The sequence below is a fragment of the Arvicola amphibius genome, chromosome 18, assembly GCF_903992535.2.
Source record: "Arvicola amphibius chromosome 18, mArvAmp1.2, whole genome shotgun sequence".
Classification (NCBI taxonomy): Eukaryota; Metazoa; Chordata; class Mammalia; order Rodentia; family Cricetidae; genus Arvicola; species Arvicola amphibius.
Window position 1 is genome coordinate 19,866,170 of NC_052064.1, and position 20,026 is coordinate 19,886,195.

General features: G+C 44.2%; 1 protein-coding gene across 4 annotated transcripts in view; it reads left to right on the forward strand.

Moving 5' to 3' along the window:
* Arhgap28 (Rho GTPase activating protein 28) overlaps nt 1-20,026 on the forward strand; it is a 166,565-nt gene that overhangs the window by 100,631 nt on the left and 45,908 nt on the right. For all 4 annotated transcript variants that reach the window (XM_038315332.1, XM_038315334.1, XM_038315333.1 and 1 more), the window contains exons 3-4: nt 4,456-4,673; nt 18,669-18,758. In XM_038315332.1, coding sequence (XP_038171260.1) covers nt 4,456-4,673; nt 18,669-18,758 — 308 coding nt within the window. The remainder of the gene's footprint in view (nt 1-4,455; nt 4,674-18,668; nt 18,759-20,026) is intronic.

Here is a 20,026-nt window from a genome sequence, read left to right on the forward strand (position 1 = left end):
CCTGTAGGTTAAGACAGAAATCTTTTTTTCTACATCTTTTCAGAGTTTGATATTGTCTGTTTTCCTAATAGGAGCGAATCTAGATATGTGGAATTACCTTACTTTAGTCCTGACTACATGGCATTGATGACAAGTGTGTTCCCTGTCTTTATTGTCCCTTCCTGTACTTTGTGGAATCTTTCAAGTATTTAAGAACATTGTCCTTTTTATTTGTGGCTTGTAGGAATTATTAATGCATTCAAGATATGTATATATGCATACATTGCAAAAGTTTCTATGACTTAGCTATTCATATTCTTTTTTAGAAAGATTTACTTACTTTTATTTTATGTAAGTGCTTACCTCCGTGTATGTGGGTGAACTGCATGTGTGACTGGTGCCTGCTAGGCCAAAAAGGTTGTGGAACCCTCTGGAATTGCTGCTACAGGAGGCTGTGACCTGCAGTATGGGTTCTGGGAGCCTAACCCAGAGCCCCTCGGAGAGTAGTCAGTGCTCTTAACCACTGAGCCGTCTCTCCAGCTCCTAGAGCAGCTATTGCTCTTTACCACTGAGCCGTCTCTCCAGCTCCTATTTATCTTCTTGATGAGATTCTTTAATTGGTCGACTCTCATCACTTTGCTTCAGATATGTAGAAATATAGTTGTTGTTTTTAATCTTGACCTCATATCCCCTTAACTTCCTAAATTAGTTTTCTAGTATGTGTGCACCCACCTTGTATTGCAGGTCTTAAAGAATGCCCTTAGCCGAAAGATAGCATAAATTCAAATCATACTAGTATATTATTTAAATAGAAATTTGGGATTTTTATTCCCCTCCAGTTCCTGCCCTTGTTTGGCTCTTCTCCGATATCTATATGTAATGATTTCATGTGTTTTATTTCAAACTTATAATACAGTGTTGTTTTGCTAAAAGTTACACTGATTGCCATGGGAGATGGGAGTCCCGTTTTTCTGACTTCCTGTGTGAGATGCTGCACAGAATAGGTGGGCTTGTTTTTAGAAGTTAGTGTTTGATATTCATCAGTTTTATGGCTCAATAAAATAGCATCCTTAATTATATTTTTCACCTGAAGCTTACTTAATCAACTAATTACTTCAACAAGTAGGTGCGCCATCCCTCAGCTGGGTGCTTCAGTGTTAGAGTTACAAGTAGAAGCCAGAAGCATCCTTTTTCCCATGGTTGATCTAACAGAAAAAGGTGGGGTGTGGGTGTTAATGAAATGAGATCAAGACCTACTTGATAATCCCAGCACTCGGGAGGCAGAGGCAGGCGGATCTCTGTGAGTTCGAGACCAGCCTGGTCTACAAGAGCGAGCTCCAGGACAGGCTCTAAAGCTGTAGAGAAACCCTGTCTCGGAAAAAAAAAAAAAAAAAAAAAAAAAAAAAAAAAAAAAAAAAAAAAAAGACCTACTTGAGGGGAAATTGCTTGAAGGAAAAAGAAATCGCAGAATTGAGGCTGATAGCATTAAGGCCTTACCTTGTCTCCTGGGCTCAGGGGAAAGACTTCATTGAGAGAGAAGCTGAGGTCTGAGAGATGCCTAGTAGTGACAGAGCCAACGACAGCTGGCCTGTCCAGATGTGACATGGAGCCTGTCCAGATGTGACATGGAGCCTTCAAGGACCCCTCAATAGCCTGGGAAGGAGGTGAGGAGACATTGCATAAGTACGTCTTACAGAACACATTAAAGCCAGAGGAAAAAATGTTTTTACATGTACAAGGACTAATTTAGGGACACCGTGGAAGCGGTTTGGAGGGGCCTGGAGAGTCTGGGAAGAGCTATTGGGAGTCTGTTGTGGACGTCAAGGTGAGAGATGGTGGCGGCTTTGACAAAGGCCGTGGTAGAACAAATAAAGGGAGGCCCAGGAAGCTGGGCTCTCGGTAGCACAGTCCTGTAATACAGTACTCAAAAGGCTGAGACAGGAGGTTGGTGAGTTCAAAGTTAGCCGAGACTATACAAAGCAAAATGAAGTAAGGAGGTTGGAGACTCTTGAGATGTAATAAGGAAATAATATTAAAAAGTACTGGCAGTGTGCTGGGGTTGATACCTCCGGGGCCCCTCTTTCGCCTCATTAGTTGGCGGCGGGCTTTGCATAGTGGAATGTGGAAGAGTGACTGAGGACCAGGGTAGGGGTGGAGACTGTGAACTCAGGCTTGAGTGTGTTGTACGGAGCATGATTGATAGAGTGGAATCGATACTGAGTTGGATGCAGGGGCTAAAATGGCTGGGGTGTTCTGGATTGCCAACATAGACGCAATAGCTGAGGAGAGACCACAAGACTTCATCCTTCCTAACTCAGCAAACATGAATCACATCAGTGTCTGCTGTGGACATTTCTCACCTAGAAAAGCATTCTAGCTATGTTTTGCCCTGAGGAAAGGTCTGAGGTTGTGAACCATCAGTTCCCATGGTTTATGTTATCCCTGTTGTTTGTTTCTGCTCTTCTTTCGTTTTTCCTCACGTAAGTGGTGAGAAAGACAGTCCAATGTTTTCAAACGTTAATGTCCATTCGTTTTTCTGACTTCGTCTTGAGACATGATAGCCTTACCCAAGGCTTAAGTAAAAGAAGGCCTTCCAAGTCCTCCCAGGTTTGACCTCACCCTGGTCCAAGCATTCTCGTCTCACATCGGAGCTGGTATTTCATTTCTTTGAAAGGGGCAGTTTACAGAGCAGCCAAGTAAGAAAAGCACAGTAGTCAATAAAACCTTTGCCAAGTTAGGAAATGGGCCTCCGAAAGCACGCTCGGCGCGTCTGTTTATGCAGATGATGCAAGAGCATAAGCAGGGTTGAGGGCGCTCAGGCTGGGGCTGGGAGGCGTGTTTACATGTCAGTCTAATCTGCTCATCAAACAGCCCTTGCTCGCAATAAGCCTGCTAGCACAGTTCCCAGGGAAGTGTGCGCAGTGGATTTTCTGCACAGGATATGTTACCCTTCAACTTTGATCCGCTTTGTTTGCCGTACTAATTAATGCTCACAGATGAGCCTCGGGTTCTGAATTGCCTTCTGAAAAATAGACAGATTGTCACATGTTCAGAGTATCAGGAAAATGAACAGCTATTAAATATTTTACCCCAGGTCCTTTGCCAAATTCATAAATAGTTTCTCAAACAAAGAGTATCCTCATGGCTGCATGCTATTTCTATTGCTATCCCTGTAGTGGTATATGCTTCTACATGAGCACTGTGTTCTCTCTCAGGGCAGGCTATACACTGTGGCCCTGCCCTGATGGAGGTCTGGGCGGGTGGGGGTGGATGTCATTGCTGTGCCTTCCACCGTGTACTTCATCTTGGTGGGTGGCTTGATGGCTAAGTGTCCAGAGCAAACCACACAAATACTTGTTTCCATTAGCAGATTTCCCTTGCTCTCAGGATTGACTTATGTCCAGCTTGTCGGTCAGGGAATGCAAAGAGGCAACAAGACACATGGATTAACCGAAATAGCTTATTATCTTTATATCCCAGCAAGAAAAGTTCAGAATATCTTTCAGTGTCAAAGGGAAGAGAAGAGGACATACAGACCCTTATACTCAGCAGTAGATAGAAATCTAGAGGGTGGGATTATGTGGGACAAAACCCTAACTGGGGTCCAGGATTCAAATTAGTGGGTTTAGAGCAAGCGAGTTTTCACTTTGTGGAGTGAGGGTGTGACAGAGGTGGGCCCGGAGGTCTTGTCTGTACAATCTGTAAGGACAGTCTGGTAGGATGCCTCTAGTCCTCCCTGCATGGCTTGGTCAACAGAAGATGGTGTGACAACCATATTGAGGCTTTGGAAAGACAGAGAAAATTGAAACTCTGTCAGTGATGACTGAGCCCCACTTCTGATGGGAGAAAGTTCATCCTGTGTTTCTAATGGGTACTGGAGCCCCATAAGGGAAGGGAAATGCTAGGTGCTCATTTGCTGAGGGGAGATTGAGGGCTCTAGACAACATTTTCCAATGTCAGTCAGCTGCTAAGTGGTGGATTTGAAGCTGCATTTGAGTGACCGAAGAGCTGTTTGTGTCTTGCTAAGCCATGCTTTTTCTGTTATGATTTTAGTAAAATAACGTCCTATTTTATCTATTTTTTTTTTTAATTGGAAGTCCCAACATGGCTTATCTTTAACCTTCTAGCAAGGAAAACTGCTTTTCATAGTTACCACATAACCTTACTCTACAGGCAGCATTTTATGATTTTACTTATGTAAAAAGAAAGAACTTAAACTTTTCATTTATTCTTTCATAATTACTGCAGAAGAAAAGACAGCCTTAGCTGGCCATGGTGGCACCTGCTGCAATCCCAGCATTTGGAGGGAGAGGCAGGAAGATCATGAGTTAAAGACCTTGTCTCAGAGTGACAACGGGAAGATACCTATACAGTTTCTGGATGCTCCTGAGTGTCTGGGATACCCAGAGACGAGCTGCATGCACCAATATTCCTCTAGAAATGACCCTAACCTCCCCTTGCTTGTGCTGTTTCCAGAAGGAGAACTTGAAGCAGAGTGGCTACAAGATGTGGGATTGTCAACCCTGATCTCTGGGAACGAAGAGGAAGATGGCAAAGCCCTCCTGTCGACGCTGACTCGCACCCAAGCCGCTGCCGTGAAAAAGAGATACAACACGTATACCCAGACGCTGAGGAAGAAGAACAAGCAACCCGTCAGGGACGTTAGAGACGTCTTTGGAGTCAGCGAATCTCCCGTATGTAGCAAGTTTGATTCCAAAGGAGTTTGCTTTGATCTCAGGGTGGGAGGGTGTGGCAGAGATGGCGAAGCATCTCAGATGAGTCTGGTTTCATCCTCACTCTCAGAGGGAGCTAGAGCCAAGAAAGAGCAAGGCTGCAATGCATCCTGTAGACCAGAGCCTGACCAATCAGTCATTTTCTTCATGGCTGCATTTCCCTGCACACCAAGGTTACTCCCTTCTCTGTTGAGGTTACTCTGCAACTTCCTTGATAGTGGTGTGAACCTTTAGAGTTAGGAGGCTCAGGGCCTTACCTGAAGCTAAGCCTTGAATGTAAATTCTGTGGAAGGCACGGGAAGGGGAGGGGGGGGCAGGGACATACCTGAGGCCTTGTAAGCAAGTCCAAGTGGATCGTTTTAAATGGGGGTAGGGAAATGAGTAGAGTAGCCTTTAGGTTCAGAAAATTTACTTTGATAAAACGAGAAGACACGGGAACCAATTAAATGAGTGGTTGCAAACAGAGGGAAGTGTCGCGGTTCTTGTGAGAAGTGGCTGATTGGAGTTCCACCTTGTCCACAGTAGTTGTGTTGCCACGGTTCCCCCCCCACACACACCATTAGTCACGCCCACGCCACCTACGTCAGCTGGACTGAAGGTGTTCTTCTAGTGCGCTTCTTCCTTCTCACTGAGCCATTTAACAGTTCCGTGGCAGTGTGGCTTGGCGTAGCAGGTATTTATTCAGTGAGTTCCGTGTGCACGAAACCTTCCCTGATGCTATCTGGAGAGGATTCATGGGACTGTGGGTTGATGATTACACGGAATAAAAGAAATTTGGCACTGTGCTCTTCTGCCTGAGGGGCAGTTCAGTCCGTCTATCTGACTTAGGTTTCTTTTCTGTTCCAGCGCAGCTTCTGTCGTCTTATAATTGAAGATATCAAGGATGTCAGCTAGTGCCTTAGTTAGGGTGTGAAAAGACACCATGACAAGATACTCTTACAAAAGAAAGCTTTCCATTGGGGGCTTACTAAGCATTTGAGTGGTTTAGTCCATTGTCATCATGGCAGGTAACATGACACACGCTTGGCCCTGGAGCAGTGGATGAGAGCTACATACTGATCTGCAGGCCACATGCTGTGGAGAATGCTCTTGTACGCTGTAAAGATTTGTCACTCATATTGGTTTAATAAAACGCTGATTGGCCAGTATCCCGGAAGGAAGTATAGGCGGGGAGGCCAGACTAAGAGAATTCTGGGACGAGGAAAGGCAGAAAGTGATTGTCATCCAGAAGCCGAGGGAGCAAGATGAGAATGCCTTACTGAGAAAACGTGCCAAGCTACATGGCTAAACATAGATAAGAATTATGGGCTAGTTTAAGTCATAAGAGATAGTATTAAGCCTAAACAATAGACCAAACAGTTTATAATTAATATAAGCCTCTGTGTGTTTATTTGGGACTGAACAGCTACGGGACTGGGCAGGACAGAAACTTTTCATCTATACCAAAGGTGAGAGAGATATGTGGGTCTAGTTTGGGGATTGAAACTTCAAACCCACTCCCCGCTACACATTTTCTCCAACAAGGTCACACCCACTCCAACAAAGCTAATCATTCTCAAACAGTGCCACTCCCTGGCAACTAAGTGTTCAAATATATGAACCAATGGGAGGGTATTCTTACTTAAACCACCATAGATAGTGATCATGGATGATGTCTCCAATTTCAGTCTTTTCAGGTTGTTTGTATTTTCTTCTTAGATATAGTCATCATAAAGGGTATTGCCAGGATATTTGCATATACCTAGTTAACATATGCATCTGTGATAATATCATAGAATAATACCATCTTTCAGAACTTTCTAGATGATAGCAGTGGTTTGTTTCTATTCTAATATGACAGACTCCATCATGTTTGCAACAAGCAGGTTAACTGAAATTTATATTTTCTATAATCTTAATCAGTCTAAATCTAAACAATCACATGTGACTTGGAGCGTGTGTGTTGAACAGAAGAATGTCATGTTGCCTGTGATACTATGACTTGTTGAGCATTGTGAGTTCCGAAAATTTGAATTTTTGACTTAGTTGAAGTCCATGTCTTTCTGGGTGGAAGGATTATTGTTTCTCTCTCTCGCAGTAATGGAGGGAAGATGGCTTCTACACCTTGAAGCCAAGAGTTTAGCCGCAGATGTCCTGGCCAAGATGCCTGCCAATGAAGAGTAGATCCTGATAGACTCAGTTCCCTGGAAGTTGCCTTTTTACTGTTTCCAGGGTCATCATACAACAGTCTTGAAAACTGTGCCTACCCGCTTTCTTTGCCAAATCTCTTTCCAGCTACTTCAGGCAAAGGCTTGGGCTCTCCTCCAACAAGCTGAGTTAGAAAGGGTCTATGGGCTTGCCCTGAATCCTCTGTCTGAAGTGCTTTCCATTGGTTCCTATTAGGCTGCTTGTTGTAGTAGGAGGAGTGGACCTGCTTGTTTCGTCCCAGCTAGCTTACGCCCCCCCAAAATAACCACACAGAAATTGTACTAATTAAATTGCTGCCTGGCCCATTAGCTCTAGCCTCTTATTGGCTAACTCTCACATCTTGATTAACCCATTTCTATTAAATCTGTGTATCACCACGTGACTGTGGCTTACCAGCAAGATTCTAACCTACGTCTCTCTCAGGCAGGGGATTCATGGCATCTGCCACACTGCCTTCCCAGCATTCCATTCTGTCTACTCCGCCCACCTAAGGGCTGCCCCATCAAAAGGGCCAAGACAGTTTCTTTATTGAACCAATGAAAGCAACACATAGACACATCAGCTTGTTCTTCACTTGGTGTAGTCTGTTGGGAGTCTGAGGGACCTTTCGGGAGTGGGGCCTGGCTGGTAGAAGTAGATCGCTAGGGACATGCCTTTGAAGGTTATACCCACCCCTTCCTGGTTTGCCAAGAGCTAAACAGACTCTGCTGAATGTTCCTACCACCATAGCTGAGCTATCCCACAATGCCTTTCATTCCATGATGGACTGAAACCATGAGGACATATCAGGGTTTTTCTTTTAAACTGTTTCTCTTAGGCTGTGGTCGTAGACATCAAAGTCACCAGTACCCTTGGGACATTGCATTTCAATAAAATACAAACCAGTAAGGTATGGGGTCCTTTGTGGCTGACCCCTTCTTTGATTCTGACCCTCTCTGAAGGGACAGATGAAGAGAACACTTGTACCTTGGGTTTTTTAAGTGTTAAAAAGTGACGTTTTTCTCAGGTGCAATCAGCTATGAACCACTGCTTCCTGGCAGGACAGTGGATACAGCTCAGCACGTGCACACGTGCACACACACACACAGTTAAGAAATAATGATGTCAGAACCCTTCCTTCTCTCTGCCTTTGCCTTAGTCTTCAGTTACAGCCCAGTTTCGGAGTGAAGCGGGAATAAGGTAAGAGGTGGGTAGCCGCGGGCAAAAGGAAGAACCAAAAAGCCTTGTATTGTGTGTGTTCCTTGTCGGGCATGTAAAAAAACCCACATAAACGTAGCCTTTGAAAAAGCACCTCATGTTTCCATTATATAAGGTCTGATCTTTTCCCTAAAGATTTCAGCATCTTTTGTGAATACTTTGTGAGGAATGCCCCTGGCCTTTTAAACTTCCTGTCTTAGCTTAAAAACATAAATACAAGTTCTCATCTCTCCTTGCTCCATATCTGTCCTGGTTTGCTTCCCCCTCTTTCTCTGCCTCCCTTCCTTTCTCCCTCTGCTGCCATTGATTGCACATCCCCCTCGTTCATCTCTTCTTCCTCCTTTCTTTTCTCGCTTTGGTCCTTTCTCCCTCTTTTCTCTCTTATCATTGTCTTTCTTTGGTTGTTGTTTGCCAATATTGACTGAATATTTGCCTAAAATTTTCCGTTTCACTTTCTCAGTAAGTTTCTTTTTTAATTATATAACCCCCTGTGTGTGTGTGCATGCGTGTGCTTGTGTGTGTATATGTCTGTATGCATATGCAGGCTCACATGTGTATGTGTAGGCGTGTGTGCGCACGTGTGAGAACTGCAGTGTGCTGTACTTGTAGAGGTCAGAGGACAACTTCCCTGATTTTTACCCCTATCATTTGGGTCCTGAGAAGGGAATTCAGGTCATCAGGCTTGACATCAGGAACCCTCACCTGCTAAGCCATCTTCCCTAAATCTCTCAGTTTCACAAGAAGATTCTGTATTCATCTTAAATGTATAATTTTGCCCGTGTGCTCAACAGGTGACAACATGAATTCAACAGTTTGATATACAGACGCTCAAATTATGTCAGTTTTCCGAAATTTTTTTTCTCATAGAATTCCAGCTTAAATTCCCCCTTCCTTGGAACTGGAAGGGAATCTCCAGCCATCCGTCCTGAGTAGTCACTGTGGGGTGTCATGCCTATGTTAGGGCAGGCCTGCTCCTTTATTGACTAAAAGTCGAAGTGTTTTGATTGTCATTTATATTCTTGGGGTTTGAAACTATACCAGCTTGGCCTTCTTGCAGAATCCATCATGTCTGTACTTAATGAAGACTTTGAACACTAGCAAATATTTAAATTATTATAAATTTCATTCCGTGGCACATGGTCTCCTGAGCCCCTGTTGATTGGTCCTTGGGCTCAGACTGACCTCTGTGACTCTTGACTCTTCTCTTTTAATTTCCAGGGTTTTGTTTTCATTTTCATTTTGTTTTGTTTCATTTGTATGTTTGCTTTAGATTCTTGAAAAATCCCTTGGACCTCAATTTGTGAATGTCAGTAATTTGGCCATGGTTGAATTTGTACTTGGGTTAATTTTCAGAATTTAATACTTACCAGTTCATGGCTATTTTCCCTTCCTTTGATGTCTCTCTTATTCTAATAATCTGTCCTTTGGTATTGTTGATTTTGTGCGCAGGGATTAAACCCGTGGCTCAGACATGTCAGGGAAGCAACCTACCCTCACTCTCTGTGCCCAGCTGCACTATTCCTGCTTCTTGGCTGCAAACACCGTCTTGCACTCTGAAGACAGCGCAAGCCTAACCTCCCACCGCCTGCTCCTTTCTGTGAGCAGTTTCCTTCCAGTGATGGACTTATTTTTAGAGTCATTGTTTTCTCTTCCCATTGTTATTGTCAAATTGATTTTTCATCCCTGGCTGTTGATGTATATTTCTTCAGGGAAGACTAGACTGATTGTTTGTGATTACTTTAGTTAGTGACTATGTGCTTCTCATGCAGTTGTATGGACCCGACTGGGCACCAAAAGTCTACTAGAAAAGGATTTGCGGTCCATGGGTAGACAGGTGTGTCCCGCCTGTCACATTTTGCTTTAAGACATGTGACAGTTGATGACTGAGCAACAAGGTTTCCCCGAGAACTCTATTTCCTTTCCAAACAAAGCAAACTTCCCCTTCCCTACTCCTGTCCTTATCATCCAAAGGTCCCGGCTGAGGTACAGTTCAGCCTCCCTGCAGCCCAGACCACTACTTCCTCCTCTGAACAGCCACCAAGCAGCTAGTGAAGGTCACTGTGGCACCGGGAGTCTGTCCTTCAGCATCCAATCAAGGAAAGACTCCGCCTGGCCCTTTTACCAGGAAAAATGTTTTTCAGCTGCTCGTCCCTTTTTTGAGCTGGGCTGCATTCCAAACTTTTCTACTTCTCTCTGAATGTGGAGGCTTGGGGACCAAGCACTTAACTCCTGCTTATTGTCACTTGTACCTTTTCCCAGGCTGACAATTTTTCTGCACTATGAGCCATTTTTGTGGCTCGGGGACTAAGCATTTAACTCCTCGGTTTTCTTTTGTGCTTTTTCCCAGGCCGAGGCCTTACCAAATCATTTTTGAGTTTTAATCTTCCAGGAACTCCCGATAACTTCTTTTCTGCTAGTAAAATGTTGAGTGCCTTCCAGAGCTAAGCCTTTTAAACAATGCTATATCTTCTGTTGCTCGGTTCGATTGGCAGGAGAGGGAGACAGTAGTGTGTGCATTTTGTTCACTTGATCGAATTTTCTTGTCCGAATTAACTAGCTCCTTTCTAAATTAATGTGCTTTTTTTTTCTCCTCGTTTTCAAGGAAATATATAATCTTTGCTGGAAACAGAAAATATGGTCAGTCAGGCTGAAGAATAACTATTTTTATGAACCCAAATACACTTTATGATTTCACTAGATAGCCTGTGAATTAGTTTTCCAATGGTGTCCGGTAGTGAGGGAGCAGAGTGTTTGGATCTTGCGCTAGCCGTGGTATGCTAAGCCAGGGTCAGGGTGCTTAACACATGGTCTGTACCAAAAGGCATCGCTCCAGGGTTTGGAAGACATGAGTAAATATTCATTTCACAACACATTTAATTGGGGGAACAACCAATCTAATTAACACCCGGTTTCATAATTGGTAAGTATTTAGCTAAAGGTGTACCTCACTGGTAAGTGACTATGTAGATACAGTCATGCGGTGTGCTTTTATGTATTGTGTTGTGTATAATTTATGTGCACCCCTGACTGCACAGAACGGCAGCACAGGAAATGGCGAGTTGTACTAATAGGAGTTTTTCCTCTTTGAAGGCAAAGTTCAAGTAGATGGTCCCTTTCTTGCCAGGAACCCGGCTTCCTTTTGCGTTCCTGTGTTGTCATCCACGTACAGGCCCCGTCGATTTGCTGACGACTCCGACGGGCCATTGCAGGCGCCATATTCACGTTCTGGCAGTTTCTGGAATGGCATCAAAGGCCCTATCATTCCAGACTCACTTTCCTGGAAATCCTTCTTGGGAGAGTTCCCGTTACCTCGTGGCTCAGGACCACATCATCCTTAGCTTCAAAGATGCTCGTGTTTGGTTTTCATGTTAGGAATGGAACTCCCTGGGTGTGGGGGGATTAAGATATTGTTCATGAAGACAGCAGGCTGGGGATAGGAAAATAGTTGACAGTGCCTTCTACAAAGAAGAATGCACGTTTTCATCCCTAGAATTCAATCTGATCTCAGTATTGATGGGCACAAGGCTTAATGCAGTGCTGAGTATGTACGCAGTCATAGCCGTCGCTGTCTCCCTCAGTCTCTGTGAGTACCCAGATGAAACGCGCGACCCATGATGGATGCACAGTCTGAAGGGAGAGCTCGCTTCTGTGCTAAAATGCACTTTGGTTTTTCTTAGTATCCAAATGATTTTTGCTGTATACCCGTTCATTTTTATAAAAAGTTTGGGGTGCAAATATGGGCAAAGAAATGATACCAGTGGTCCCCAGGTGGGGGAAAATGGTCCGTGGGTAAGGTAAAAGGGATTAGTGTCAGGAGGTTTGAAGAAGTCATTTTTTAAAGGCCATCAGGCAGGCTAGGGAGAGGATGCTGATTTATTTTGAAACAATGGGGGGGGGGAGAGATTCAAACTAAGGAATAAGTAATCTCCTAGTTAAATCCACATGCTCCCACACGCTCCACCTGTGCTTCCGAAGCACTAGTAATTACTGATGCAGATCCAAGTGCAAAAGTGATTGTGTACAGGGTGGAGTGGGGGGTTGGGAGATTGTGTCGGGGGTGGGGCTGGCTAGATTTTTCATAAGCTCCTAAAGGTGACTCTTTTGTGGCCTTCCACATATCACCCAATAGTAATTTAATTCTCATTATTAGACCTGTAGCATTTCTGTTGCTAAGTGTAAATACCACGAGGGAGAGACAAAGGAGTGGGAGGTGCTTGTTTCCTCATACGTGCCGCAGTGGGGCCAGGGTGTTACCCTGCGTGGGAGGGAATGGGGTTCCTGAGTGCCTACTTTAGGTACACTTACATTATCTTCTGGGTAGAAGCCAGGGTCTCACCCATGTTACACACTCCCTGAAGCCAAGGTCTCATACATGTTCCACACTCCCTGAAGCCAGGGTCTTACACATGTTACACACACACTGAAGCCAGGGTCTCACATATGTCAAACACTCCCCGAAACCAGGGTCTCATACATGTTACACACTCCCCAAACCTAGGGTCTCACACATGTTACACAATCCCTGAAGCCAGGGTCTCACACATGTTACACACTCTCTGAAACCAGGATCTCACACATGTCACACACATGCTGAAGCCAGGGTCTCTTAACATGTTACACACTCCAGCACTAAACTTACTCCCACAGTTTAGCATCTGATCCATGTTAGTACAGTCTCAAAGAAGGCGAATGTGAACATGTAGCCACCCAGGAAACCCTGTCAGCTCACAGCTTTATTTTACGATCTGTGCCATCTGGCATGAGTCTTGAGCCATCTTCAAGCCATGCCCTGCGGTGGGATCGAGGAAGGACCTGGGTATACTTGAGTTCATGGCTCAGAAAATCTGCCCTGGCCAACTACGATACTGTAGAGCATGTCTGTCTTTCTGCTCTCATGTCTGTCTGTCTGCTCTCCACCAACTGCAATACTGCATAGCATGTCTGTCGCCTGTCTTTCTGCTCTCGTGTCTGTCTGTCTGCTATTATGTCTGTCTGTCTGCTCTCCACCCCTTCCTGACACAGGCAGACGACTCTTTTCCCTTAGACCGACCCTGCCTTGGTCTCTGAAGACTTATGGTGGTAGTGGGGTCTGTAGGACCTACTGTTGTTCAGCCTCTATTTGATAAGAGCTGGTACATCTGGCACTGACTTGTGGCTGGCTCTTGGTCCCATTGAGTGTTCTGTTGTGTGGTCTGCATGTGTCCAGCTGAGTTCTGGCTGCTCTGAATTTATGTGTCTGGAGGGCAGTGCAGTCAGCTGGTACTGGAAACAGTACTGTTTTTTGTAAAATTGTCCCTAATTTTTTCCACTCTGATTACATTTCTCACAAAAGTATCAAGCCCTCCCTGCTATAAGTCAGTCAGGTTGGCAGCAAGCTCTCTATTACGCCCTCTGTGCGGAAAGTCTTCCACAGCCCACACCCAGCCAGGACACCCAAGTCCTCTTTGCTTTCCCCAAGCTCTTTAGTTTTTCCCAGTAGCTGGGCGATAGCCGCTGTCCATTGAGTAGACCAACTGTGACATGAGCGTGTCAGCCCAAGAAGGACATTAGCGCTCTGGTGTTTACCCTTCTCTGCTCTTCCTGCCCTGACTCCGCTAAGCCATGCTCATTTCTTTCTTCTTTCTCTTTTTACTATCTAACGTTAGTGTAACGCAGTGATTCCAGAGCAGGTTTCTTCCAGCGGATTTCCAGCTGGGATACTCCGGTCCCTTCAGGCCATCGCGCTGAAGCGGGACTAAGGGAGACTCTGGCCGCACTCTTCCACTCTCCCACCGCAGGCCCTCCTGGCTCCATCGCTCCAAACCCATCACTGTCTTAAAAAAACAAGGAATGAAATTTCTGCCCTGGCGATGCTGAAGCGTGCATGGCAGCCCGTATATGGTGGTTCTGTTGAACTTGTCCATATTGGCTTCGTGATCCAAGTTGATGAGGATGACCGACCAGGTCTCCTCCTCCAGCCAATGATTATGAAAGTGCTAAAATTCATATCCTTCAGGAATTTGTGGATTGGCACTCAATTTAAATTTCTGGAATTTTATGGCCCTCTACGTTCTATTCCCATTATTTATGTCCCACTTTCATTTATATATTTCTACAAGCTTCAGAAGTTTGTATTTATTGCTGGGACACTAAACTATCATTTTCATTCTGTCAATAGTCAGCTTTGAGTTTTTGCAAAAGATTTCTGTGAATTCTAAACATTCTCATTATTTCTCCTTTTCTGCACTTGGATCAAAATTACATTTTTCTTGAATTATGTCTTGTACTTTCAGTGTCTTTTTATGTTTGTCTTGCATGCTAATAGACTACATCTCTATCATCTGCTGGCTTCTTAATTCTAATTTTTGCAATGAAAGATTATAGCACCCATGGGTTTGTTTGTATTTTATTTATTCTTTGATGAATGTCATATGTTTCATCATATTCTTTCCTTCCCACAAGCTCTTCTCAGCCTTCCCCAGACCTAACTCATGTTTTTTTTTTTCTCTCTCAAAAACAAAAACACAAGCATAAGAAAAAGTCACTAAAAACATGTAGTCTGACTTCTGTTGACCAGCTCCTCTTGAGCAGGGGGCCTTCCCTGGAATGTGGCTGATATACCTAGTGTCACTCGTTGGAAAAAAAAAAAAAGATTTTCCCTGTTCATGTTGATTTTAAAAATTACCAGTCACACTGTTAACTCAGAATGGTACCTCAAGTTTTACTGATTTCTGTTTATTCATTTGTGGTGATAGCTCCGAATGTGAGGCTGCAGTGGCCTCCCAGTCTCTCAGAAATTACTAAACCCTTATCAACTGTTTTTCTCTCAATCTGTTTTCGTCAGAACTGGTAACCATATTTTCTTCGATTTTTACCATTTTATATTGTTAGAAAGGAATGCCCACACCCTGGGCCATGTGTATAGAACAGAGATTTATTTCTCCCAGCTTTCAAGGGTGGAAGGAACATTACCAAAGCTGAAGGGCCACGAAGAAGGACTGGCCGAGCAGCTGGTGTAGACTTTCGTGCTGTGTCGTCCGTGGTAGGGAAGTGAGACAGGAGAAGCTGCAGAGGACACATTCCTCCTTTCTTGAGGAACCCACTCTCAGAGTACCAGTCCCACTCCTGGAATAAGAGCGTCAAGGTCCTGCACAGCTTTTTGAATACTACTGTGTTGGGGACTAAGTTCCAACAACTGCTCTTTGAGAGAGTTGGCCAACCATGGGACAGTTGGGCTGAGAGAGAGAAGAAAATGATTTAATTTCTTCCCCATCCCACATAAACTAGTATTTTGCTTTTTTTCCCCCTTCATGTTTTTCTTAGAATTCTAGAGTGACCTGATAGTGCTGTCTGCTCGGTCCTTAGCAGGGACACCTGAGCCACCAAAGGATGTCAGCACGCTTCACTTGGGTGCCTCTGGGAGTACATGTAGCCATGGGCTTCTGCTCGTACCTCAGGGCTGGCAACGGGTTACAAGGTGGCCTCTCTGCTGTCAGTCGTCCTGTGAGTGCCCAGTTGCCCTTCCTGTTCTTCACTCTGGGCTTGTTTCGTTGTTTGATTTTTATGGATTTCTCTTTTGCTTAAAAGCAGTGTTGTATTCTGTCATTCTTAGGCTCAGGATGCCTGTAACATTACCAACTAGTTTTCTAGGAATTTCTATCCGTTTCTGAGTGTTGGTGGACCACTGTGATGATCCCAGTGCCATTTAGGTTCTGTTATTTTGTTTTGGAGGCAGAGTTTTCCAAAGCCTAGGCTGGCCTCAAACTCACCAATGGTGGCCTTGAGCTCCAGATCCCCCTGCCTCTGCAGACCCATCATGTGCTCATATAGTATCTTATTACCAGTGACCAGGTGTGGCATGGGTGGGTGTGTGTGTGTGTTATGTGTGTGTTGTTTGTGTATTGTGTGTATATGTATATGTGTGTTGTGTGTAGGTGTGTTATGTGTGTATGTGTGTGGCATGTGTGTGTGATGTTTGTATATGTATATGTGTGCATGTGTGTTGTGTGTATATGTATATGTGTGTTGTGTATATGTATGTGTTGTATGTATTGTGTGTATATATATGTGTATGTGTGTTGTGTGAATGTATGTGTATGTGTTTGTGGTATGTGTATATGTGTATATGTATGTATGTATGTATGTGTGCTCACGCTTCACCCTGACCAGAGCTCCCTCTGCTTCCTTTTCAGCAGCTGCCATTTACAAACCAGTGCTTTTCTTATGCACCTGCTGTATATGCTTTGGGGAAGGCTTACGAAAATGGCATTTCCTAAGATTCAACAGAATGGCTTCAGATTTCTATAATGTCTAGTATGTTTGATGTTTCAGAAAGCCAACTCAACCATAGAATCAGCATTTGCATCTTACTGGTATGGTGTCCTTAAGGGAAATGCTGCTGAGTCTTAGACCATATAGGTGAGGCCTGTGGCTCTGTCCATCCCAAACAGAACACTTGGTACTTCAGATGTCATGAAAACTGGAGAGTTTCCAGTATCTGGTGGGTGGGGATAGAATATTTGGTTCAGTACTATGAGTTTATGAAGTCCTCAGTCTAATACTGATTTCTTAATTGTGTGTGTGTGTGTGTGTGTGTGTGAGAGAGAGAGAGAGAGAGAGAGAGAGAGAGAGAGAGAGCTCTTTGACAAGAACATATAAACCATTGTGGAATACAGATATAAGTCAGTTATTTATTTATTTATTACTATATACATGAGGTTTTATTCAGTCATTAAGACATAGAATTGTGTCCTTTTTTAAATATTTATTTATTTGTTATGTATACAATATTCCATCTGTGTGTATGTCTGCAGCCCAGAAGAGGGCACCAGACCCCATTACAGATGGTTGTGAGCCACCATGTGGTTGCTGGGAATTGAACTCAGGACCTTTGGAAGAGCAGGCAATGCTCTTAACCACTGAGCCATCTCTCCAGCCCCTAGAATTGTGTCCTTTACAGGAAACAGATGGAAGATGAAGATTGGGCTGTTATGTGAAATAGTCCAGACTCAAAAAGACAAATATCACACATTTTCTGTAAGCCCAGTTTGAAAGCAGTGTGTTTTTATCAGGCAGCTGTATCCTTAAAGAATAAAAGCTTTTAATGGCTTCCTCAATCAAGATATCTCTTTCCTTTCTCTCCCTCACTGTCCGTCCCCCGTTTCTGAACATCTCATTCCCTCATGTTCTCCTCCTCCCTACCCTTCTCCTCTCCTCTCTCTTCCCTCCCCCCCCCCCAATTTTCGCAGGAGATCTTGTCTGTTTCCCCTTCCCAGGGATATCCATGCATGTCTCTCTTAGGGTTCTCCTTGTTTCCTAATTTCTCTGGGGTTGTGGACTATAGACTGGTTATCCCTGAGAGATTGGGGGAGCCATTAAAGTACTATCAGGAAACCCAGCCCTAGGGAAAATCCCAAGAATCCTCAAGGATGACCTCAGCTAAGAATCTAAGCAACAGTGGAGAGAACACCTAAATTGGCCTTCCCCTGTTATCAGACTGATGACTACCTTAATTGGCATCATAGAGCCTTCAGCCAGCAACTGATGGAAGTAGATACAGAGATCTACGATGAAGCACTGGGCTGAGCTACCTGAGACCAGCCCAAGAGAGGGAGGAGCGATAATATGAGCAAAGGGGTCAAGACCATGATGGTGATACCCACAGAAACAGCTGACCTGAGCTAGTGAGCTCACTGACTCTGGACTGATAGCAGGGGAACCTGCATAGGACCAAACTAGACCCACTGAGTGTGGGGGACAGTTGTGAGTCTTGGACAGCCTGTGAGGCCACTGCAGTGGGAGCAGGATTCATCCCTAGTGCTTGAACTGGCATCGAGAAGCACATTCTCTATGGAGGGATGCCTTGCTCAGCCTAGATATGGGGGTGGGGAGCCTTGGTCTTGCCTGGAAGTGAAGTGTTAGACTCTGTTGACTCCCCATGGGAAGCCTTACCCTTTCTGAGGCGTGGATGGGAAGGTGGAAAGGGGGGGTGGAGAAAGTGGGAGGAGGGAAGGGAGTAGGAATGGGGATAGCTGTGTAAAATGAGAAAAGATTGTATTAAAAAATTAAAAAAGAGGGGGAAAGGGGTAAAGGCTTACGCTTTGCATGAGAAACTCACGGTTGAAAGGCCAGCGGTGCCATGACAGCCAGGCATGAATCCGCCATCTTTCCTCTTTCCGTTCTGCTCTCCCCAGCATTGAGGTGAATGCATGGTATTCATAGGATGTGTGTCCCCAGAGTATTCTTCCTGCTATATGTAATCATTGCCGGTAACACTGAGTCTTTAGTTGAACAAGTAGGATCATAGAGCAAATCATGACGTCCATACACTCAAGGAAGAAACGAGGAAGTAGGCAGGCAGCTAGCTGTGTCTGGCTGTGAAATAATTCTGGTAGAGCCCAATTATAGTATTATGATCGTCGATGAATTGGTAAGTGCTGTATCAACACACAAGCAGCCGTGAACTCTGCGTGTCTTTGTGTACCTTTACAAATCACACACATGTGTATGAGCTCTGTTGTGATGCAGAGTGACATACATGGCCATGTTTGCAGTGACGAGCTGAAGGAAAATGAATCTCTTTGTTTTCCTTAGTCTAGTGATTCTTGTGACCGTGCTACCCAGTTGGACGGCACCAAGGAGGAAAAAGAGCTGCCAGGAGTTACCAAAACAAGTGGCCCTCTGGTGAGTAATGGAAGAATGCATGGGGATTAAGGTGAAGCCATTTCTTCAAGACAGGCATGCTAAACTTTAGACTAGTGCAGTGTGACTGGGGGTGGTTGGACAGCCACATCTGTTAGCACACCTGACTACTTTTCATCAGTTCCTAAGAAAAATATCCAGCAGCGAATGAGCCAAGTTTAATAGGTAATCATGTAATTGACTGCGTGTTCGATAAAACAGACACATAACTCGGGAACGCGGTGATTGAATTTTCTTTTGGTTTTCTCATTCCCCTCCATTTCCTGTTCTCCATCTCCTGCGAGCCCTTCTGTTCTCCCCTCACACCCAAGAGGGAAGACTCAAGTAAGAATAGGGCAGTAGCCAGGGCTCCGTTACTGGGGAGCAGAGAACTGTGCCTCCATTGGTGGCTTCCTGGATCTTTTCTCACATCTGTTTCTGCTTGCTGCACATCCACGGCATGGATGGGTCTCCAACTAATACCACGTGAAAGAAGCCAGGCAAAACATTCGATTTATGTAAAAATACAAAAATATGAGCTAACCCACAGTGACGGAGACTTCCTAGGGACGTCATTGGTGATTTCCTGGGGAGATGAGCTAAAGGAAAGGAGGGAACGTTACAGATTCCCTAAAGGGTATGAGCATATTTTGGGATGCTGGTGGCATTCATCATCTCGATTGTAGTAATGACTAATTCCGTAGGAGCTAAGTTTTGATCAAAATTTATTAAATTAATTTCATCAAATTATATGTTTAGTATATATTCTGTATTTGAGTTTAGTTATGTAGGTAATTATAAATGAGCTATATCTCAATCCACTGGTTAAAGTGCATAGGGAGTCTTGCGGTCTCAGTACTGGCACAGATATTTACTCTGCAGTACGTTGCTTACAGTGCATGCATGAATGGCTGTTCATTGGTTGCACTTGGCTGATTTTTGACGCTGAATGACAAGTGGCACTAAGTTTGGTTCTTAAAAGGATTTACAATCCAACTGCTATCATCAAATTCCTAGTCTACAAGTCACGTCCCATAGAGATAAATGAAGGTATTTTTCTTGTATTCGGTCGACAGAGATGAAATATTCATTGAAGATGCTAGTTTATTTAAAAGGCAAAGCAGTCAGTCTAGTTTACTGCCAATGTCTTAAATGGAAAAAATCAAACTCAACACTTGCCATTGTTTTATAATTCATGGCAAAATACAATCGTGCCATCTGTTGAGAGGCATTGGTTGCATCTATGTGTGTTTCCTAGGAAAGGAAGTCTA